This window comes from Xenopus laevis, chromosome 7L, assembly GCF_017654675.1.
Source record: "Xenopus laevis strain J_2021 chromosome 7L, Xenopus_laevis_v10.1, whole genome shotgun sequence".
Classification (NCBI taxonomy): domain Eukaryota; kingdom Metazoa; phylum Chordata; class Amphibia; order Anura; family Pipidae; genus Xenopus; species Xenopus laevis.
In genome coordinates this window covers 41666470-41687186 of record NC_054383.1, presented here as the reverse complement: position 1 = coordinate 41687186, position 20717 = coordinate 41666470, and the positions used below count along the sequence as shown (strand labels likewise).

Genomic DNA, 20717 nt, shown 5'->3' with positions numbered 1-20717 from the left:
AAACATACAAAACAGCAACACATTAGTGTATAGCATCACAATTATTTCTTCATTCCCTTGTGTGTATATACACATACACATGAACCATAAAGAGGATACCGGTTGTTCTGTAACTAATGAAAGGTCCCAAATGGCCGTGCAAAAGTACTAACAACAAATTTGTATACACTGGATGATGTGACTTTCACCTACAGAGGGAATGAGCCTTAGTTTAGGTTATTATATTGGTTCAGTGGCTGGTGTTTAAAAGTTTGTTTTGTGAATGTTTTACACACTGTTTCTGTCAGCACTTCAGAGGCCCAGAGCTGATTAATTACACTTTTCTGGGACCCTCCAGCCACTCAGCACATTGAAAACTATTGAAGCAGAACAGCAGTTGTACCCTCTGCTTTTCAAACCAGGCCTAAGCCAGAGCTGTCAGTCCCCTTTCAAAGTGCCGTTAAATGAGAAGATTTATAACCCTGACCACCAAGCAGCAATGGTTGAGAAGGTTTCCAGTGCTCCAGCATTTTAACACACACTATATTATAGAAGAAAAACCGAACATGTACTAACTAAAAATTATAATATTATCTGGAAGCAACGTAAAAGTGTTCACCTATGTTCATCACAAGCCTGTAAAGTCAGACTTACAAGCACTGAAAAGTGCTTTACAGGAATTATTTGCTATGTGGCTTTATCAGTCTTTAACTGCCACCATTTGGGTCAGGGCACACAGGCAGATTCGAGGAAATTAGTCGCCCGGCAACAAATCTCCTCTTCTTCAGGGCGACTAATCTCCACTAACTGACTTCCCACCGGCTAAAATGTAAATTATTGGCGGGATGGCACTCTGAGCGATTCATTTTCCGAAGTCCCCGAAGTTGCCTCACGAGGAAACTTCAGGCGACTTCAGAAAACGAATGGGTCAGAGTGCCATCCCACCGGCAATTTACATTTTACCTGGCAGGGAGGCAGTTTGGGGACATTAGTCACCCCGAAGAAGAGGAGATTTGTCGGCCGGGCGACCAGAATCTGCCTGTGTGCCCTGACCCTTAAGCAGGAGGAAAAAAAGACATCAATATACCATTTATCTGACTGCCCATGTGTGTCATTGGACATGAAAGCCCTGGAAAGATACACTGTAAATTTACAATGATACGATGAACAAAGATAGGGACACTTTGGCTTTTCCTCAAATTTTAACATGCAAACAAAGGTTCAGACAGGGTTAGTTATTTGGCCAGATCTTTGGAGGATTCTGTACTTGATCAAATCCAAAAATTATGGATTTGGTGAATCCCTAATAACAACGCAATTGTAATTATTGGGTTGCTTAGAACAAAATAATGTTTTATCATAGCATTCAATGGCGAGTACAACTTCTGGGAGGTAGCAAGAGGCAGCAATTTATCCATGAATATTATTTCAACATTATAACAACTGCAATAGGCTCTTACTCAAGGGAAAATTATTCTGCTGCTATTAGAAGTCCAATTGTGGCTGCAAAAGAAAAAGCTATCTGGTTGTCAAAAGCAACCAAAAGTACACTACTTTTGTTTTGTTTTTTATATTTTCATTTGTTTTGCAATTTTATTTCATTTCAGGTCCTCTTCTATTCCAAACTGCTGCCTAGTATCCTAGGGCAATTAAAGGGGTAGCATAACTACATGTGTTATATGAATCATAAAAATATATGGTACAGTATATATTATTTCTTGAACTAAACAGGACAAACAAGGAAACTGAAGCTACTACATGGTTGGTTCTTGTGAGGTAGATAATACACCTGTATAAATGTACCTCTGGTTACCTGTGAGCCAAAACAGTCACAACAAAGGGTGAAGGCAGGGATTTGCAATCTAAATTACTACCTCAATGCCGAAATATGGACTAGCTTCAATATCCCGGTTTAGTTCAGGGAATAACAAAAACTATGGATTTAAAACAAAAATGTTCAGCACAAGGCCTATTCATTGAACTCATGCTGAACAAGGTAGTATACTACATGTTTAAGCCCTGGCAATCAAACAACAGTTGATATTTCAAGCCCCAGAACTGCAAAACAAACTGTATACAATTCAAAAATAAAAAATGAAGACCATTTGCAATTTATCAGCAAAGTCATTATATTGTATACGTTATTTATACAAAACAGAAATTTTTCATTTCATCAGTCATTTAAATAAATAAATAGCAAGAAAATGTAATGTAGTAAGATACTGCATAAAAAAGGTAAGCAACCCCTACTGTTAAGTAGATGGATTACATACACGGGCACAAATAGGAGGGTGTTACGGAAAAAGGATTGGGCATTGCCCCTTAAGTGCCAGGAATGGACCAAATACTGTTCTAGTGCTTGAAAATGTAAGCTTTAAATTCCTTTTTGAAGAGTTTAATAAAGTGTTCCTAATGGAGGATTTAAGGGATAAAATTAAAGGGGAACTGTCACCCAAAAAATTATTCCAAATCGTATTTTATTACGTTAGTCAAGCAAAAGAAACTTTAATTACACATTTTTGAACTTGGTTTCCTTCCATCTGGGAATTCCTAATTATAGCAAGCAGGCAGGCACCATTTTATGGACACGGTTATTAAGACAAGTCCATCCCCCCCGTACATGGGGATGGACATCAGGGTACCCAAACAAGATTTTTTGTTCAAGATCTTGTTTGTGTACCCTGATGTCCATCCCCATGTACCGGTTACACAATTAAATAGTAAAGAGAGAGAGGGAATGTGTGGAGAGCAGTGACATCTAGTAAGTGCTACATGGAAAGTGAAAGTAAATGCCTGCCCTGCCTCTATGCCTAAGGCTTAGAGGAGAAGCAGGCAATATTTGATTGACAGCTGAGATTATAAATGAGTTTACAACAGCTGTGAATGCATTAATAAAAAAAGAATTCTGATTTAATTTTTCATTTGGAAAGGACTTTTATCATACAGCTTTTTGTCTGGGTGACAGGTCCACTTTAAGAAAGATAGAAATGGAAGTGCATGTGGGTGGTGTGAAAAGATGGAGACGACCAAGAATATACAAGAACACAAATATACAAACATGGTAAGGAGCACAAGAGTTAAGAGCTCCTGAAATGTATATTTTTGGCTTTGTTTGGTCATCTGAAATTATGACTTGAACTCTACATAAAAAAAATTGAAAATGTTTTATTATTAAAGAATTGTCTAATCAAGTCCACTATATATCAATCATATATCTTACCTTTCCTAGACATCCCTCACTAAACTCGCACATGCACAATACAGTTAACACTGTTGGATTTATTTTACTGCCCGTGCTTTAGTTTAAGTCTTCTCTAGGTAATACAAGGTAAAGGTAAAATATGTAGGCAGAGTGTGGTTGTTCTACTTCCCCCCCCCCCAGGCTGCTGCACAGAGTTATGCAAATACCGACTGCTTGGGAACTGGCTTGCTATGTCTTAGGACTAAAAAAATAAATAAAAACAAAAGGAGGGTTGCAATCAATGTGGAACTGTGCTAACTTTTTTACCATCAGTTACAAGTCTTCATATTATAGTTCTACATAAAAAACAAAATCATTAAAAAAAGTATGGCATTTGTTTTTAATTATTACACTATAGGAAATTGACTGAGCATATAGTTTCGGAACTTTATAATGAAACAGATTTTCGATTATAAATCCCTTCACCATAGAAATATTATGCATCCCTATAGGCAAGCAAATTACTACTACCCCCAGTTCTACAGTTTATATTCCTTACCTGCAACACTGATAGAATGGCGTGTGGGGAATTGGAGTTTTTAGTTCTTTTAACAAATCAATTCTGTGCATTTTTATTTGGTGCCAAACTGCACTCTACAAAATGGTAACCTGAAACACTGACAGGATGGCCTCAAATCAGAGAGTAAAACTAAGCCATTTGTTTTCATGATACTTAGAGGATGTGTGTACACATTCTCATAACATCCGTCTATCTTAACCCCCTTTCATTGCTTCTGTGACCAGCAGCAATAAAGGGATTAAAGGAAGTACTGCTAAATCAGCACCCTGTCTAATACTTTAAACATGTTTGGCAAGAATGCAATAAGATATCCATGTCTCTAAATCTTGTATTCTCCTGCGCGCTACAAACTTCTAGGTGTAAAATGCAATTTTTAGCACATTTGTTTATCTAGCAGATATTTAAATATTAGTCTGTTAAATAAAAAAAAAAACAAAGTGATCCAATGGTTACTCAAATATATGTAAAAAAAAATAAATGTAATGAAACATATCAACACCTCAATAACAGCATCTAAATTTTTTTATTCTTTTATAATACAAAAGTGACGCACACAACCTATAAATTAATGTACATCCCTTTAAATGGTACTAGTGGTGCCATCCATTATAAATGGTGCTTGATGTAACTTGACTAAAACCTGTGATTGTATTTACTTACCTAACACTCCGGGCCAGTGCTCCTATCAGCATGCTTCTTCTTTCAGCTTGTGGCTGCACATGCGCAGTAGAGCAAAAAGTCAAACTTTAACAAAAACGCACACTATTTTGTGCTACTACACATGCGTCTACCCGGGAAATTTGAAAACAGAAGACGATCACTCCGTGGTGTTCGCTGGCAGAACCCCAGGCTGGTGCAGTTTTCTGCTGATAGAAGTAAATACAACCACTTGGCACCCCAAGTATAAATTACTTTGCTTCTCCTTTAAGGTATGAAGATCTTGGAAAACTCCAGGTCCCAAGCATTCTGGATAACAGGTGCCATACCTGCACCTCTATGGCTGCACAGCAGTTTTATTAATAAAACTATAGCAGTGATTCTGAAGTAAACATATCAGTTTTCCAGTGCAGGGCAACAGTACATTATATTTTAAATTGTTTTGATACACCTTCATTTTTGGTGTTACTGGTTCTTTAAAAACATATAGCTTCATTGAGTCCCAGGCCCTTGTATATACTATTGTTTTATGGAAACCTAACTGGAAAATGCTATTGCCCCCCTAACCCCTCTTGATCCAAATATGTTTCCCATAACAAAAAGTTTCGTATCTGCTGCTTAACAAAGAGAAAATGCAGAGATAAGCAGCTCTGCCATCTTGGCTGTGTCACTTCCAGAAATGATGCAGCTGATGTGGCTGCAACAAACTCTGAGGATCTGTCTATTAGAAAGTGGATAATTAACATTTTGTAAATGCAAGCTACGTGGTTCAGCGGAGGAACAGGAGCTATAAAATGGGGCATATTGAATATTTTGCCTTGACTTGTCTTTTAAAGTATGGAACTTTTGTTTTTCTTTTTTTTCTAAATCACTCAATGTTGATTAACAACCGACAAATGTTTTCCTTGGCAAGGTAAAGGTCATAATATTTAATGTAAGTTCAGAATCCTTAAAAATTACATTTGAGACTGGTTTTTTTCTGCTTCTCCTCGTTGGCAAAACAGGTGCGACGGCTTTTAAAAGTTATGACCTAATGTGAAGATCTAAAACAGCAACTACGATTGTACAGAATGACAGCAGTCCATTCTGAAATGGAAAGGTGATGAGTAATGCTTAAGACCAAGTGTTCATTGTAACGATATACAGTTGGCAACATTTTTTTTTTTTTTTTGTAAACGCAGTGGAGACCTAAATATAAATTTACTCTCTCCAACTTTTAAACATTGATTTGCTGACACACACCAAGATTTCCTAGAAGATAAAACATGCTGGTATTTTGGGTGAAGGAAATATGAACCCAAATAAATCTTACACTGGGATTCCCCACTTCTCAATGAAAATGATAGACTAGTTAGGAATTACCTACCTACAACAGGCCAAAATGTAAAACTCAATCTGTAAACAGTTATTTTCATTTAAAAGAGATGGTCACTTTTTCAAAGTGGTAGTGCTACTGTGCATGCAGACCACACTATACAGAATTGATGTTACTGGCTGCTATGCAGTGGCATAGGATAGGGCATGAGCAGTGGCACTTAAAGTTGGCACTATGCTTCTTCCAGACTATTATTTACTGCCAATCTCTGCATTAGCATGTGAAAGAGGGGGCGATCGATCCCATTCTCCAACACCCATAGTAATAAAGGCACATGAAGCAATTTGCCCACATTTTGTCTCACAAAACACTGTCATAGATTGCTTGCCAATATTATCAGGGGGGTGATTTTTTAGCACATATGCATGATATTTGACTGAAAACAGGTAATAATTCATTGAGTATACCAGTGTACCAGTATACCAGTGTAAGTGGTTTATGCAGCAAGACAACAATCCAAAAGACGAAAGCTAGTCTTCAGTTTTGTACTGGCCTGACTTGAATTGTTTCAGGTATCACTATTTGGTTCATCAAGACGGACAGCAAATTATGGATGTGTGTATGGATGCTGGGTTTTCATTTGAGAGGTTGAATTTGATGGACTTTGCCTTTTTTTCAACCTGATTTAACTTTGTAACTATGCAACATTTAATCTGGCACCTCTTCGCTCAAATACAGAGAATACATGACATCACTGTCACAACAATCCCTGTCCTACAATGTACCCTCAGGTCCAAAATTTGGGAACTGGTTCCCTAGATTCCAATGTAATGGAGAAAGAAAAGCAGAACATTTTTATTGAAACAATTCCAACAAGGTTGGCACTTCGAAAGTTTGCACAGTCTAAAAATAGCCTAGAACCCTAGATACATAACATTCAGATCAAAAGCCTATGGCTGAGCACTTTACTCCAATTTCTACCTTTTGTGAATCCTATGGGCATACTTCATTCCAATGAATAAATATGAGGGGATTTAACAGATTTTTTCTGTCCACAAACATAAAAAATTGCTCTAGAAGGCAGGTGTATGAATTATATAACGAACAGAAAAGCTGATTTTGTTATTTCTTTATAAAAAATGAATGGAGCTTTTTTTTAATCATTTAGGGCCAGGTTAGCATTTTGCCAACAATACAGTATACTAACAGAGCTCTGGCATGCACGCAGTTTATGTTGTGGGGACTAAATCTGAGTTAATTAATTAAATGAAAGCAGTTTGCTCAAAAGCTTCAACTCTTTCAATCTACAAAGGCCAGATGTGAAACAAATAATCCAAAATGAACTCTAAATAATGAGAAAGACAAATACATAATTCAGGGTTAGAGAGTATAGTACATATTTTCATAATCTTTGTGACTCACACACAGATATCAGTTTGCTGCAAGTGAAGGGGAAAACACTGGTTACTCCTGAAATTCAATGAAATATTCTTTAGATGAAAGCCAACACTTCCTTTCCCAGAACAATCTATCTCTGCTTCTATCACCAAGTCCAGCTATATTTACCCAATCCAATTCTACTCAAGATATAATTCCAGCTGCAATGATTATCCTGCCACATGCTGCTGTCCATCATTCCAAGAGAGAGAGAAGGGAATTTTTTTTCCATGTACAGCTCCAAGAAAACCCTTTACCTTGCTCTAGGCAAGCTTGCATTTTGATGAAACGTATATTTTGTAAATATTTTGGGAAGCAGCACTGCTGGTAACCTTCCAGCACTTTATCAGTTCAGTTGGTTTCAGAAAGTTCGCCAGAAATAAAGACTTTTTCCAGTTGCTTTCTATTTCTATGTGCGAGAGTTTTTCTAATATTGAAGACTAAAGTTTTATTTTCCACCTTCTTTTGGCTATCTAAAGCAGCCCTGGGAAGGGGGTCGCCTTTAGTTGATACATTTCTGATCTTTGTCCCTGCTGAGCAGAATCCATGAGTTTCATTAAAGGGGACACATAGCATAAATTTTCACAATGCATCAAACCATGTAAAATAGAAGAAATTGTTTTAATTTTAATACCTTTTGGATCAAAAACATCTGTATTAGCTTGACAACAGCTTTAACCCCTCCCTACAGTGTTTGCTTCTCCCTCTCTCTGCCCTGTTCATTTTCCTTCCCCCCTCACTTCACTGCTTGTTCCTTTCCCTTGCCTTGCAATAATTGGGGGGGGGGGGGAAGAAAATCAAACTTATGTATAAATAAAACAATCTGCTACTAAAAATATTGTATTCTTTTCTGGGGGCAATGTGTATCAGCAGAAAGCGTAAATATCAGTCTTTTTCTACACAGTTGTATACAAAAAGCAATCAACATATTTTCAGTTTTCCTTTGTAACTCCCTGCATCTGTTGTTATATGTTATACAATTCCAGAATATCAGCTGCATTTATTTCCTTGCAACTCCCTGCAATTAAACAAAAATTGTCCCAGAACTGCTGCATTTATTCCTTGCAACTCCCTGCACCTGATCATATATCAATATGAAGAAAAACAAACCTACAGCTGCTGTTATGGAATATCATAACAGTAAATACTAATATACACTGTTTGTATAACATTTATAATTTAATAGAGGCAGGGAGTTGCATTGTATAACAATGTATTATGGACTATAGATTATGTCCAGCTGGGCTTGTACATTTGTGACTGATGCTTATTTGCTGTGGAACACAGGATCATACTGTTGTACTTTAAATAAAATATTATTATTACATTACTATTGCAGTTTGTATTAACCTTCACTTATATTGCTTTATGTTGAACATTTACGGTATGTTGTTATAATAGGTATGTTGTGACTAATCAGGCAGCAGCATAAGACAGTTACGGTATGTGCAGGCTGGGAACACACAGAACAGAGGGTGGGAGAGGTTTCCTTGCAGAGTTCAGCCTGTCAGTCAGTGCTGTGACCACTTCCTGTGGGAGATTGAAGAAACAACCCCACCCATTTCAGCTTAGCTTCTGACCTGTAACGATCTCTCTGCAGTTCTGATATAATGACAGTTTTAGGAGGTAAAATGCTTTCAAAATGTTTTTCTTTCTGCATGATTACATGGTTTGAGAAAGGATGAGTAATATATCTGAATATAAAGGTTATATAAAATGTCTCTTTTAAAGGCAGCTGTTATAATTGATACAATAGTTGCTAATACTCCAGTGATGTTGCTGAGAAATGTATCAACTAAGGGTAAGGCCAGACGTGGCGGTTTTGCGTTTTTAAAAAAGAACAGCCAGGCATAAATACGCTACTGAAACCACACGCGACCGTCAACATGCGTTTTTCATCACGTACGGTTATTTTCCCAACATGCACTTCTCATGGTTCTCATTGAATTTGGACGCCATATTTAAAATACACTACGTATTTACGTACAGTGTGGTTTCAAACGTGCAGATCCCATAGAGTTTATTGATTTGGTAGTTTCTTGATGTATCGGCGTTTCTGCTAAAAAAAATGCCAATACTGGCGTCCTGAGGCGGATTTCAGCTTGTAAGCCCCCTGTGTGAATTGTCATATTGCGTTTTCCATTAGTTTCAGTGGCAGTGCAGTTTATGCGTATTTACGCCTGGCTGTTCATTTTTAAAAACGCAACGTAAAAACGCTGCAAAAACGCCACGTCTGGCCTTGCCCTAAATGTTGCAGAATTGTAACAGTTCAGAATCTGCACCTGGATTACTGAGCTACCAGACAAACACCTGAGGCAGGAACATTCAACTTTAGACTTAGGGGGTTATTTATCAAGGTCCAAATTTATCTCAATATCGGCTGCCACTAACCTGCTCGGGTTTTTAACGCTTATTTATTAAATTTTCCTGAAAATGTACTTTGTGGGAAAAGCTCAGATTTTCACGATTTTTTCATTCATTTTTCCCGAAATCTCCGAATTTTTTTCAGTTTTCACCTGAAAGCTCCGAAAATATCGTGAAATTGCCCGAAAACCGCCGGCACAACCAAATATCAATGGGACTGTTCCCATTGACTATTATGCAACCTCGACAGGTTTGAGATGCCATCTTTTTATATTCTGGCTTTTTAGCCCTCGGGATTTAATAAATTTTGAAAAATTCGTGATTTTTTTTTTTTTTTTAAAAGTCCGATTTTATAAAAAGAAATCACAAATTTTTCAGGGAATTTCAGGTATTCGGAGCTTAGTAAATAACCCCCTTAGTCTTTGAAAAATAGGTAAAAAAAAAAATTAAAGATGGAAAGCAATTGAAAAAAGTCTTTGTTACCCCTTTGCAACGTTATTATGTGCCAGTACTTCGTTTGGAGAATCCTATACTTGTGGGGAGAGCCATATCCCCTAAGGACTGAGCACCTAGCAACAACTATTAAAGGAACAGTTCAGTGTGAAAATAAAAACTGTGTAAATAGACAGGCTGTGCAAAATAAAAAATGTTTCTAATATAGTTAGTTAGTCAAAAATGTAATGTATAAAAGCTGGAGTGACTGGATATCTAACATAAAAGCCACGACACTACTTCCTGCTTTTCAGCTCTCTAACTCTGAGTTAGTCAGTGACTTGAAGGGGGGCCACATGGTATATTTCTGTTCAGTGAGTTTGTAATTGATCCTCAGCATTCAGCTCAGATTCAAAAGCAACAGATATGACCCATGTGCCCCCCCCTCAAGTCACTGTAAACCAGTCAGTGTAAATCAAGAGAGCTGAAAATCAGAAAGTAGTATTCTGGCTATTATGTTACACATCCAGTCACTCCAGCCTTTATAAATTACATTTTTGCCTAACTATTTTAGAAACATTTTTAATTTCGCAGAGCCTATTTACCCAGTTTTTATTTTTACACTGAACAATTCCTTTAAGGAGGGCCAGGGTGTGCAGGCGAGTTTTGCCTTATTCTGGAAGTTGAACAACCCCTTTAACATCACTGTTTAGTGTCAGCATATATTGCAGCAGAAAATGTGGACAACAGAATAAGCAAGTGGTAATGTATTATAGTGTTCTGGTTCCAAAACCTCCATTATTAGCACATTAAAGTTGGTTTGCACAACGCTAGGCTACAGGGTTGGTTTCTCTGCCATCAGCTACTAAAAACAATGAAACAATATTGGAATTGTTTTGCCATCAACATAGATATAACCTAGCTTGGGTAACACAAAGTGTTAAATACTACAATGGTATTAGAAAAACACACACAAATAATACAAAAATTAATAATTTTTGGTTTAAAAAAAGGACAAACTGGTATTACTGTGTTATTACTATATTCTACTGAATGACAGATTTCCCGATTTTATAAATACACATGCATAACAAGAATGCCCACATGCCTTACAACAATAAGATATCCAGTGTTACATATCATGAAGCAAGCAAAGGGCAGCTTCAGTAGAAATGATCAGCCTGTGTGCTAAGCTCATGGAAACTTGAACTCATATTGATCAGGGTGAACACAGTATCAATAAAAACTAATGAAAGACTGAAAGGTAAATATCACATTTATGAACCAGCTGAATTTTACAATTGCTACTCTCCAGTGTACACAGTAAGCATTAAAATTCTGTTAGATTTATAAACACTTTGAATCAGTCTTTTCTCTTGGGCCATAAAGTGTGAAGCATAATAATTGTGAAACAGACTAAGAGGCAGATGATTAAAAAAAATCATCTTTTCCCCACAATTTTCTATTATTTTTTCCGAATGTAAACAAGCAAGTAAATTCTCTCCTGACTGAGACGCTAATACGGCCATTAGCAGAAAATTTCTATATTTATATTTATATATATATATATATATATATATATATATATATATATATATATATATATATATATTTATTTATTTTATTTATTTATTTTTTTTTAATTATTATTTTTTGTATATTATATAAGACCGTCTTTGCTTAAGTTGATCCACCCTGTCAATTAACTCCCTAATATACACATTGATTTTAGACCCAAGTAAAAAGCAGGTCATTAACATGCTGCTTGACTTAAAAAGAGCATTCACCATTGCTACTAATATTATGTGGCCCTGTATCCTAATCTTGGATCTCCACATGTTGTTGGGCTACCACATAGTTATCAGAAAATAATGACAGCTGCTGGTCTCAAGGAAAAGAACCTCAGCCCCCATTTAGGGGGTTAATTATCAAAGGTCAAGTTGATTTTTCCATGAAAAATTAGTGTTCAGGTATTTTTCAGTCAAAACTCGATTTTCAGGGTTTAAAGATTTTTTTTTTCCTACCCTGAAGCTGGAAATAGATTGAATCCGAAAATACACCATATAAAACCTGCTGAGGTCATGTAGAAGTCAATGGCAGAGGTCCCTTGCACCATTTGAAGATATATAAAAGAAATATCCTTTATGTGAGGGTTTTTTTTTTTTTTTTTTGGGTTTCGCTTGAAACATGATCAATTTGAGTGGATGGAGGTTTTTTTTGCTAAAAAATCAATTGAAGTTTTTAGCTTGTTAACCCTGAACTTACTGATTACGATTTTTTATAAATTCGAGTTTTTTCTTAAATTATAAAGTTATGAGTTCATTCGAGGTCTAAAAAAGCTCACAAAGCGCTTAAATTCAACCTTTCATAAATAATCCTCTAAATGTCCAGTAATACCAAAATGCTCTCTATGTAGATTTATAAATTATTTACTTTGGCAGCAACATCATAATTCCATTAAAGCAGACCTGTCACCCAGACATAAAAAGCTGTATAATAAAAGTCCTTTCCAAATTATACATAAACACCAAATTAGTTTTTTTATTAAAACTTTCTTACTTGTAATAATTGCATTTAAAGTTTTCAGCTGTCAATCATTTATTGCCTGCAGGGCAAGCAATTAATTTCACTTTCCATTCTGCATTTCCTACATGTTGCCTCCCCTCCCTGTTCACAGTCTATAATTGCGTAGCCAATGCAAAGGTATGGGCATCAAGTCCCCCATTCTGGTGCATTAACAAGATTTTGAGGTGTTGCAATGCTTGTCTTAATTGTCCATGAAATGGCTGCTGCCTGCTTGCTGTGGTGGTGAATTACAAGGCTGACTGCAACCAAAATTTAAATAATTTATATAGTGTTAGAAACGTGTATAAGAAACACAATATATTTGAATTTGGAATTACTGTATTTCTTATTGTGATAGGTCCCCTTTAAAAATTTTCATCCTAGAGTGGAATTTTATATGATTTATAGAAACTTTCCAATTATAATAACTACTTTCCATATAGCATTAGTGTGGTTTTAAATTGCCTTAATGCAATACTGTTTATGCAATACTGGTTAAGGTTAGTTGACCTTAAATAACATTTTGTATTATACACTTATAATACATATTTGCTGGGTTTTCATTTGGAGGGGTTGAACTTGATGGACTTTGTCTTTTTTCAACCCAATTTAACTATGTAACTATGTAACTATGTAACTTATAACAATATTGTTTAAATGAGATGAAGTGTATATTACATTTTCACAATACTAATATCTTTATTAAAGGAAAGTGCATATTTTAGAGAGAAATTGCTAAATAAAGTGTCTCAAACCAAAACTGTGACATTAAAGCAGTGAGTGTTGTGTGTTGCTGAACTACAAGCCCCACTATATCATACCCATGCAAATGATGAATCTTCGGATGGGGGAAAAAGCTTTATTTGATAATAGGTAACCTTTAACTCTCATTTTAGAGGTGTGCCAAATCATTAATTTTTGTATACAATGAAAAGAGTGAATAATGAATGCTTCAGAGAAGGCTTGCCTGAATATTGAACTGAATCTGAACTCTCATTTGAATATTTAAATTAGGGAAAATCTTAAAAATTGCATCAGTTGTGCACATAAAAATTGTTGTAATCAGTTATCCAAGTTCCACCTAACAAAAGCCAAACCCTTGAAAATAGACCAAATCAGCTTCCTGCAAAAAGCGTCAGGATTCGGTCATCTCCCAAACAGAATCCTAAATTCTGTGCATTATTTGAGACTTTTTTTGAAAAAGTTTGGGAACCCCTATTAACGCCTCCTTAAGGTTAGGACTACAGGGCCGACTTAGATGCGATTCGACGCTGGGCGACAAAACGCACACGTCAAGTCGGATGCGACAGGACCAAGGTAAGTAATATAAATTCGGATAGTGTCGCATCTAAGTCGGCCTTGTAGTCCTACCCTTGACCTTTGATGAGTGTCTGGGTTCTGGATGGTGTTATTTTTGACCTTTCGTCCATACAAAATCTCTCCAGTTCACTTAAATTTGATGGCTGCCAAGCATGGACAGCCTGCTTCAAATCAGCCCATAGATTTTTGATGATATTCAAGTCGGGGGACTGTGACTGACATTCCAGAATATTGTACTTCTCCTTGTGCAAAAATGCCTTTGTAGATTTCGAAGTGTGTTTAGGGTCATTGTCTTGTTGGAATATCCAACCCCTACGTAACTTAAACTTTGTGACTGATGCTTGAACATTATCCTCAAAAATTTGTTGATATGGAGTTGAATTCATCCGACCCCCAACTTTAAAGGAAAACTATATCCCCCCAAACAATGTAGGTCTCTATAAAAAGATATTGCATTAAACAGCTCATATGTAAAACCCTTTTTCATGTAAATAAACCATTTTCATAATATACGGTACTTTTCTAGTAGTATGTGCCATTGGGTAATCATAAATAAAAAAATTGCCATTTTAAAAAATAAGGGCCGCCCCCTGGGATCGTACGATTCACTATGCACACAAACATACCAACTAACCAGACTTGTTAGGTCACATGAGCCAATTAACAGACAGAGTTCTGTCTTTTGCTTCAACACTTCTTCCTGTTACAGTTAGAGTTGTAGTATTTCTGGTCAGGCCCGGACTGGCAATCTGTGGATTCTGGCAAATGTCAGAGGGGCTGCTATAAGGTGCCATAGAAAGTCAGTATTTAGTGGGCTGGTGGGGGCTGTTTGGGCCTCCGTGTACCTGAAATGCCAGTGCCTATTTGAATTCTCAGTCCAGACCTCACGAAATGGTGGCTGAAGGCAAGAGATGTAAAAGGGCAAATATTTACTTAAATATATATACCAGTTTGGTAAGATTCTTTAATATGGCACTTAATATGATGTAAACTATATGTTGCTTAAGTGTTCATTTTGGGGGTATAGTTTTCCTTTAACAAGGGCCCCAGTCCCAAACTAGCTACACAGCATGGAACCTCCAACAAATTTGACAGTAGGTAACAAGTGTTTTTCTTTTTTCTTCCGCCATGCAAAGCGCTTTGTTATGACCAAATAACTACATTTGTCTCATCAGCCCAAAACACTTTGTTACAAAATGACTGTGGCTTGTCTAAATGAGCTTTTGCATACAAAAGAGGTGATCTTTGGGTTGTCTGTAACAATTCTCAAAATCCTCTGCATATGCCGCTACTGTATTTTTCTTGGCATGCCAGACCTCGGTTTTACAGCAGCTGTGCCTGTGACCTTCCATTTCCTGATTACATTCCTTACAGATGAAACTGACAGTTTAAACCTCTGAGATAGCTTTTTGTAGCCTTCCCCTAAACCATGATACTGAACAATCTTTCTTTTCAAATCTCTTTTGAGAGTTGCTTTGAGGATCCCATGCTGTCACTCTTCAGAAGAGAGTCAAACAGAAGCACAACTTGCAATTGGCCATCTTAAATACCTTTTCTCATGAATGGACACACCTGCCTATGAAGTCCAAGGCTTAAGAAGCTAATCCAACCAATTTGGTGTTCCCAGTAATCAGTATTGAGCAGTTACATGCATTCAAATTAGCAAAATTACCCAAATTTTTGTACAGCCAGTTTTTCACATTTGATTTAATTTCATACAACTGAATATTGCTTCACTAAAAATCTTTTTTCAGAAAACACTCCAGTACAAGACATACGACTGTTTTTTGTTGAAAGTTGAGTAAATTATTATGCAGGCTGAGATGGGTTCCCAAACTTTTGCAAATGGCTGTAAAAATTGTGATTAATCTACACAGACAGTTATCCACAGCAAAAAGTTTTATGGTTCATAAGGGGGGGGGGATTTAGTAAAACTCTAATTTATAAAAAAAAAAAAATTTTATTAACCTAACTCCCATCCACAAATGTAATTCATTTATCGAAAAATCACCTTGAAAAAGTCAGTGTGGGGAAAAGTCTCCACAAAATGGACACCCGAATCGCATGTTTTATCGAGTAGTCACCGAAAACCCTGACTTTTTCGGATTATCGTGTGAAAACTGGTGCAGATGACAATGTCAAGAAACATCTTTAAATTTTAAAAGGGACATCTGCCATTGACTTGTACATGACCTCGACAGGTTTTAGAAGGAGTATTTTCAGATTCAGATTTTTAGCAGCTTTGGGGTATAATAAAAATCTAAAAACTCTAGTGTTTTCCCCCCTCTAAAAATTTGAGTTTACCCCCTAAAAAAAAAAATTTAAAAAAAAACAACCAGAAAAAAAATAAATCGAGGCTTCATAAATAGACCCCTAAATCTGGTCAAAATGTAAATTGTATTTAAGAAGTCACTTCCACAAGAACAAAGGAGAACAAGAATGTAATTCTATTGCAACAACATCTAACATTTACATTACTTCTCACTGCTCATTATCAAGGTTTTTGTTAAATAATGAACAAACTGTATTACAGACTTTGAAGTGAATCCTAAAATTATAAATCAACTCTGAAAGCCCAAAGGGAAAAAATGGGAGAGAAGATAATATTGACAATTCTAAAGGGCACAGCTTGACTGTGGCTGTTCTTGTTACACCTGATCAAATACTAGTTACACATGGGGGATGTGGATGGGGTTACGAGGCTGCAGACTTCAGATAATCAAATCATTTGAATCCTGCATGCATGAAAAACTGAACTGTTAACATTGATTTTTAACCAAAATAAATAAGAATGCAAAATTAAAGGCCCTTACCAACTGATGTTTTTTCTGTGCATTTTAAACACAGGTTAAAGTGCGCCTTAAAGGGCACCTGTTGGGCAAAAATATTATCCCCAACCAAAGGTGCAGGCGAATATGCACATATGTACAACATGGCCGCTCTCACACCGGGAGCTCCCTCCTGGTGTGAGTGTCCTAGCGCTGGCGGGGGGGGCATTTTATTTATTTTTTTAAACTACTGTAACTCAACAGAAGTGCTGGCTCTATTAGCCCATAAGTTTGGTTGTGGATAATATTTGCCCAACAGGTGCCCTTTAAATGCATGATCAAAATTTGTAAATTTCATTATGTGGCATTGTACCCATGAGCATTTAGACCTGCATTTTAACAGAACAATGGAATCAGTTATTCATCACAGTTTTAAATGTTTGTATGCATGATTTTACACACATTTATGAGTCGGATGCACATTTCAAAAAGGTAGAACAGGAATTGTACTTTGAACTGAACTTTTGAACACACTTACTTGCTCAAACATAAAGGCAATGTATGCTTTTCAATATGTTCAGCACGCACCTTGTATAAGAACACTAATGGAAAACTATATGCCAGGACATTGCAGGTCTATGTATGTGTTGTAAAGGACCAAGCAGAGCAGCTTAATTTCCTTGGTTGCCCTGTTTGATTTTTCATTATTAAAACTGTAGGCAGAAAGTGTGTTCAGCACAAGCCCTATTAAATAACCTCATGTTGAACAAGGACCCTTTAAAATACAGTTTGTGTTCACACAAAAAAAAAAAAGCATACATTATCCAGTGAATGGAACAAGGCATGTCTTTCAAGGTCACTATTCATATTGCAATAAATCTGCCCATAATGTTTAAGTTACATTGACGCCCATAGCCATTATCCGCACTGGCAGATGATTTTACAAACCAATGATCTAAAGGACCACAGGCTGGATATGGCCCACCAAGAGGATTTTATGGCCCCCAAGAATGCTTATATGGTCCACTGACCTCTTTGGATGACATCATAACTTTTCTATAATCTGGCCCCTGAACATTTAATATACATTATTTTCCCCTCAAATTTTTCCACCAGGGTGGGGTAAAAAGGCAGCTAGAGAAAAAAAATGTGCCATGCACTTGCTCTAGCCTCACCCGCTAAATTGTAAGATCTTCACAGCAACCTCAGCAGATACAGCACATGAGGTGTTTGCAAAAGTCCAGAGTCCTACTGGCACCTGTGAAAAGTTGTCTATTACGGTGGGGCTGGGGCAGGCTTTAAGGCATATCAGAGCCATAGGATAAATAAAAAATGCCAGGCCAGGCCAGCTACAACAGCCTACTCGCAACACAGAGTATATTAGATTACTGGGCCATTATAGGATGAAAAAAAAGAAAAGATGTAGGGCACACTTTCTCATAAAGTAAAATAAAAAACACTGTTTATTAATACATTAAAAGGCACAGGTGGCTGCTGTAGAATAGACGCCGGGCCTGGATAATTTCAGTTTGAGGATCTCTGCAAGAATGCAGGCACACTGAATCCTTTTCAGTCCCGTTTGAAATACCAAACAAATGGAGTAGGGGTGAGTCTGAATTGCCTTGCTGCTAAATCACTATATGGGAAAGGGTAGAAATATACTACTTCAAGAAACAATGTAAATACACAAATGAAGTGAAAATCTGTGGGAAGATCATAAACATGCAGTGAATGCAAGACATCCTAAGAATATTTGTAAAATAGGAGCATTATGCAAGGAAGAGTTCAAATAAATAAAAATTAACTGGCTATTAGCAACACATGGACACCATGATTTCTGCTAGTAGGAGTGATGCCAAATACTAACTTAGAGGTTAGCCAAATTTTGGAATAAATATTTTTACAAATATAAGTTATTCTGCAAACATCATATCTGCAGCAATGTCATATTTAAATGCGTTCCCTCTAAAGGTTGGGCTTACTCAAAAGGGTAGTTCACATTCAAACTAACTTTTAGTATGATGGAGGCAGTAATATTCTAAGACAATTTGCTACTGGGATTCATTTTTATTTCTAGATACTTTTTTTTTTAATTATGAAACTTGTTTTTCTGCAGGTCTCCATTTTTGCATTTTAGCAAGTATCTGATTGCTAGGGTACAATTTACCCTAGCAACCATGCAGTGGTTTGAAGGAGAAGCTGAATATGAATAGGAGACGGCCTGAATTGAAAGAAGTTACAGTAACAATGAAATTGTAGCCTCACAGACAAAATATTTATTTGGCTGCCAGGATCAGCTACCCCGATTAGACAGTTGGAAAGAAGAAGGGATTGGCAAATCATTTTTAAGATTTTTTTTTTTTTAATGTAGATCAATTAAAAAATTGGCAAAATTAGGACATTCTATTAAATTTAAGGGTAGTGGCAAACAGGAAATAAGTACACGTTTTGCACGAAATCTGCTTGTTTGTTGGCACAGTTCCTGTGAGTGAACACTGAGTGGAGGCCTGTGCCAGTTGGGCTGATTGTCAGCCTGTATTTATAAGCAGCCCTAATATCAGCCACTGTGGCACTACCCTGAAAGTTAACCTAAATGCGAACTACCCTTTTAAAGATGTAGTTGCCAAGGAGTACTCAAACAACTTTAATTTTTCATCACCTATTAATGATCACTTGAACAATGCATGACTCATACTAGCGCATGAATACAGAAAGTTTACAGAAAAACACTTACCCTTTATATTATTTAATACTTCCTTTAGAAGACTAAAGCTGTGCAGCAGAGGGTCCTGTTCCTCATCCTAGAAAATAAATACATAAACATCATGGTTCTGTTCAGTAATTATATTTGTATTCATTTGACTGATGACATCTTATCATAATCTAGTTATTTTATCTTATAATTCTAGACATCTTATCATAATTCTAGTTTAAAAAAGTTTTTTTGTGATATTAAAACATTATCAGGACTCATCATAGCCTGCACCCTACAATACGATTAGCACATGCGCACAGACTACCGCACATGCGCACAGACTACCGCACATGTGCCAATTAGACTTAAAATGAATATACTCCCGTCCCACCACTCCCAAAGTGAGTATTGAAAAATTCTATACAGGTAACCATTAGCACCTACAAAGATAACCCTGCATATTATAAATAACACAAACCCACAATTCCCTACTAAACACTAAACTCTTGTATTTCTCATTGCCAAATTCATGCAAACACCTATTTAAGAGAAAGTGGTTTTACAGTACAGTTAAAAAAACGCATTTTGGTACTACTTATAAGGGTTACATGTGATCTATGAATTTTTAGCTTATTAAAGGCATGTTAGAATGATGTTACATTATTAATGCCTGGTATGTGTCCATTCAAGCAATGGGATCCATCAGACACTGTACGGAATACACTGTATGTGATGCCAATTTCAGCATCATCAACAAGCTGCAATGCTCTTCAAACGAACAGAAAGGCATAAAGGAAGCACACTAATGATCTTTATCTTAAAAACTAGAAGGAAAAAGAAATTCCATTTGTGAAAAAGAATTATGAAGCATCCATATGAAGCATCCATTCCATCCATTCCAATTCTATTACAATTTGGTCTTCCTTCTTATTTGTGTTTTTTCAGTTAATTGAACTGGGTAATCCTAAATAGAAAACTGCCATTTTAAGCCCCTTGGCTTGTACTATTCACTTGCTCAGAAAAAAAACAAAGGGCACACATACATGCTAAGTTACATTGGCCAATTAATGGACAGAGCTCTGTATTTACTCCCATACATCTTACTGTTATAATAAGAGGTGCATTATTTCCTGTCAAGTGAACTTTGAGAGAGCACACAGACCATCATAAAATGATGTAAAAAGGCAATATGTACAGATACAGTCATAGGAAAAAGTATGGGAACCCCTCTCAACCTGCATAATTTACTCCACTTTCAACAAAAAAGTGTTATGTCTTTCATTTCCCAGGAACATCCGAGTACTGGTGTGTTTTCTGAACAAAGATTTTTAGTGAAGCAGTATTCAGTTGTATGAAATTAAATCAAATGTGAAAAACTGGCTTACGACTTCATCTCTAAGTGAAAGGTGTTTTAATCTTTCCCT

General features: G+C 36.4%; 1 protein-coding gene across 9 annotated transcripts in view; it reads right to left on the bottom strand.

The window, feature by feature from the left end:
* Positions 1-20717, bottom strand: part of gbf1.L (golgi brefeldin A resistant guanine nucleotide exchange factor 1 L homeolog) — a 170055-nt gene that overhangs the window by 138068 nt on the left and 11270 nt on the right. For 8 of the 9 annotated variants that reach the window (XM_041568839.1, XM_041568838.1, XM_041568841.1 and 5 more), the window contains exon 3: positions 19333-19399. The exons of the other annotated variant lie outside the window; for it this stretch is intronic. In XM_041568839.1, the coding sequence (XP_041424773.1) occupies positions 19333-19399 (67 nt within the window). The remainder of the gene's footprint in view (positions 1-19332; positions 19400-20717) is intronic. 9 annotated transcript variants of the gene reach the window in all.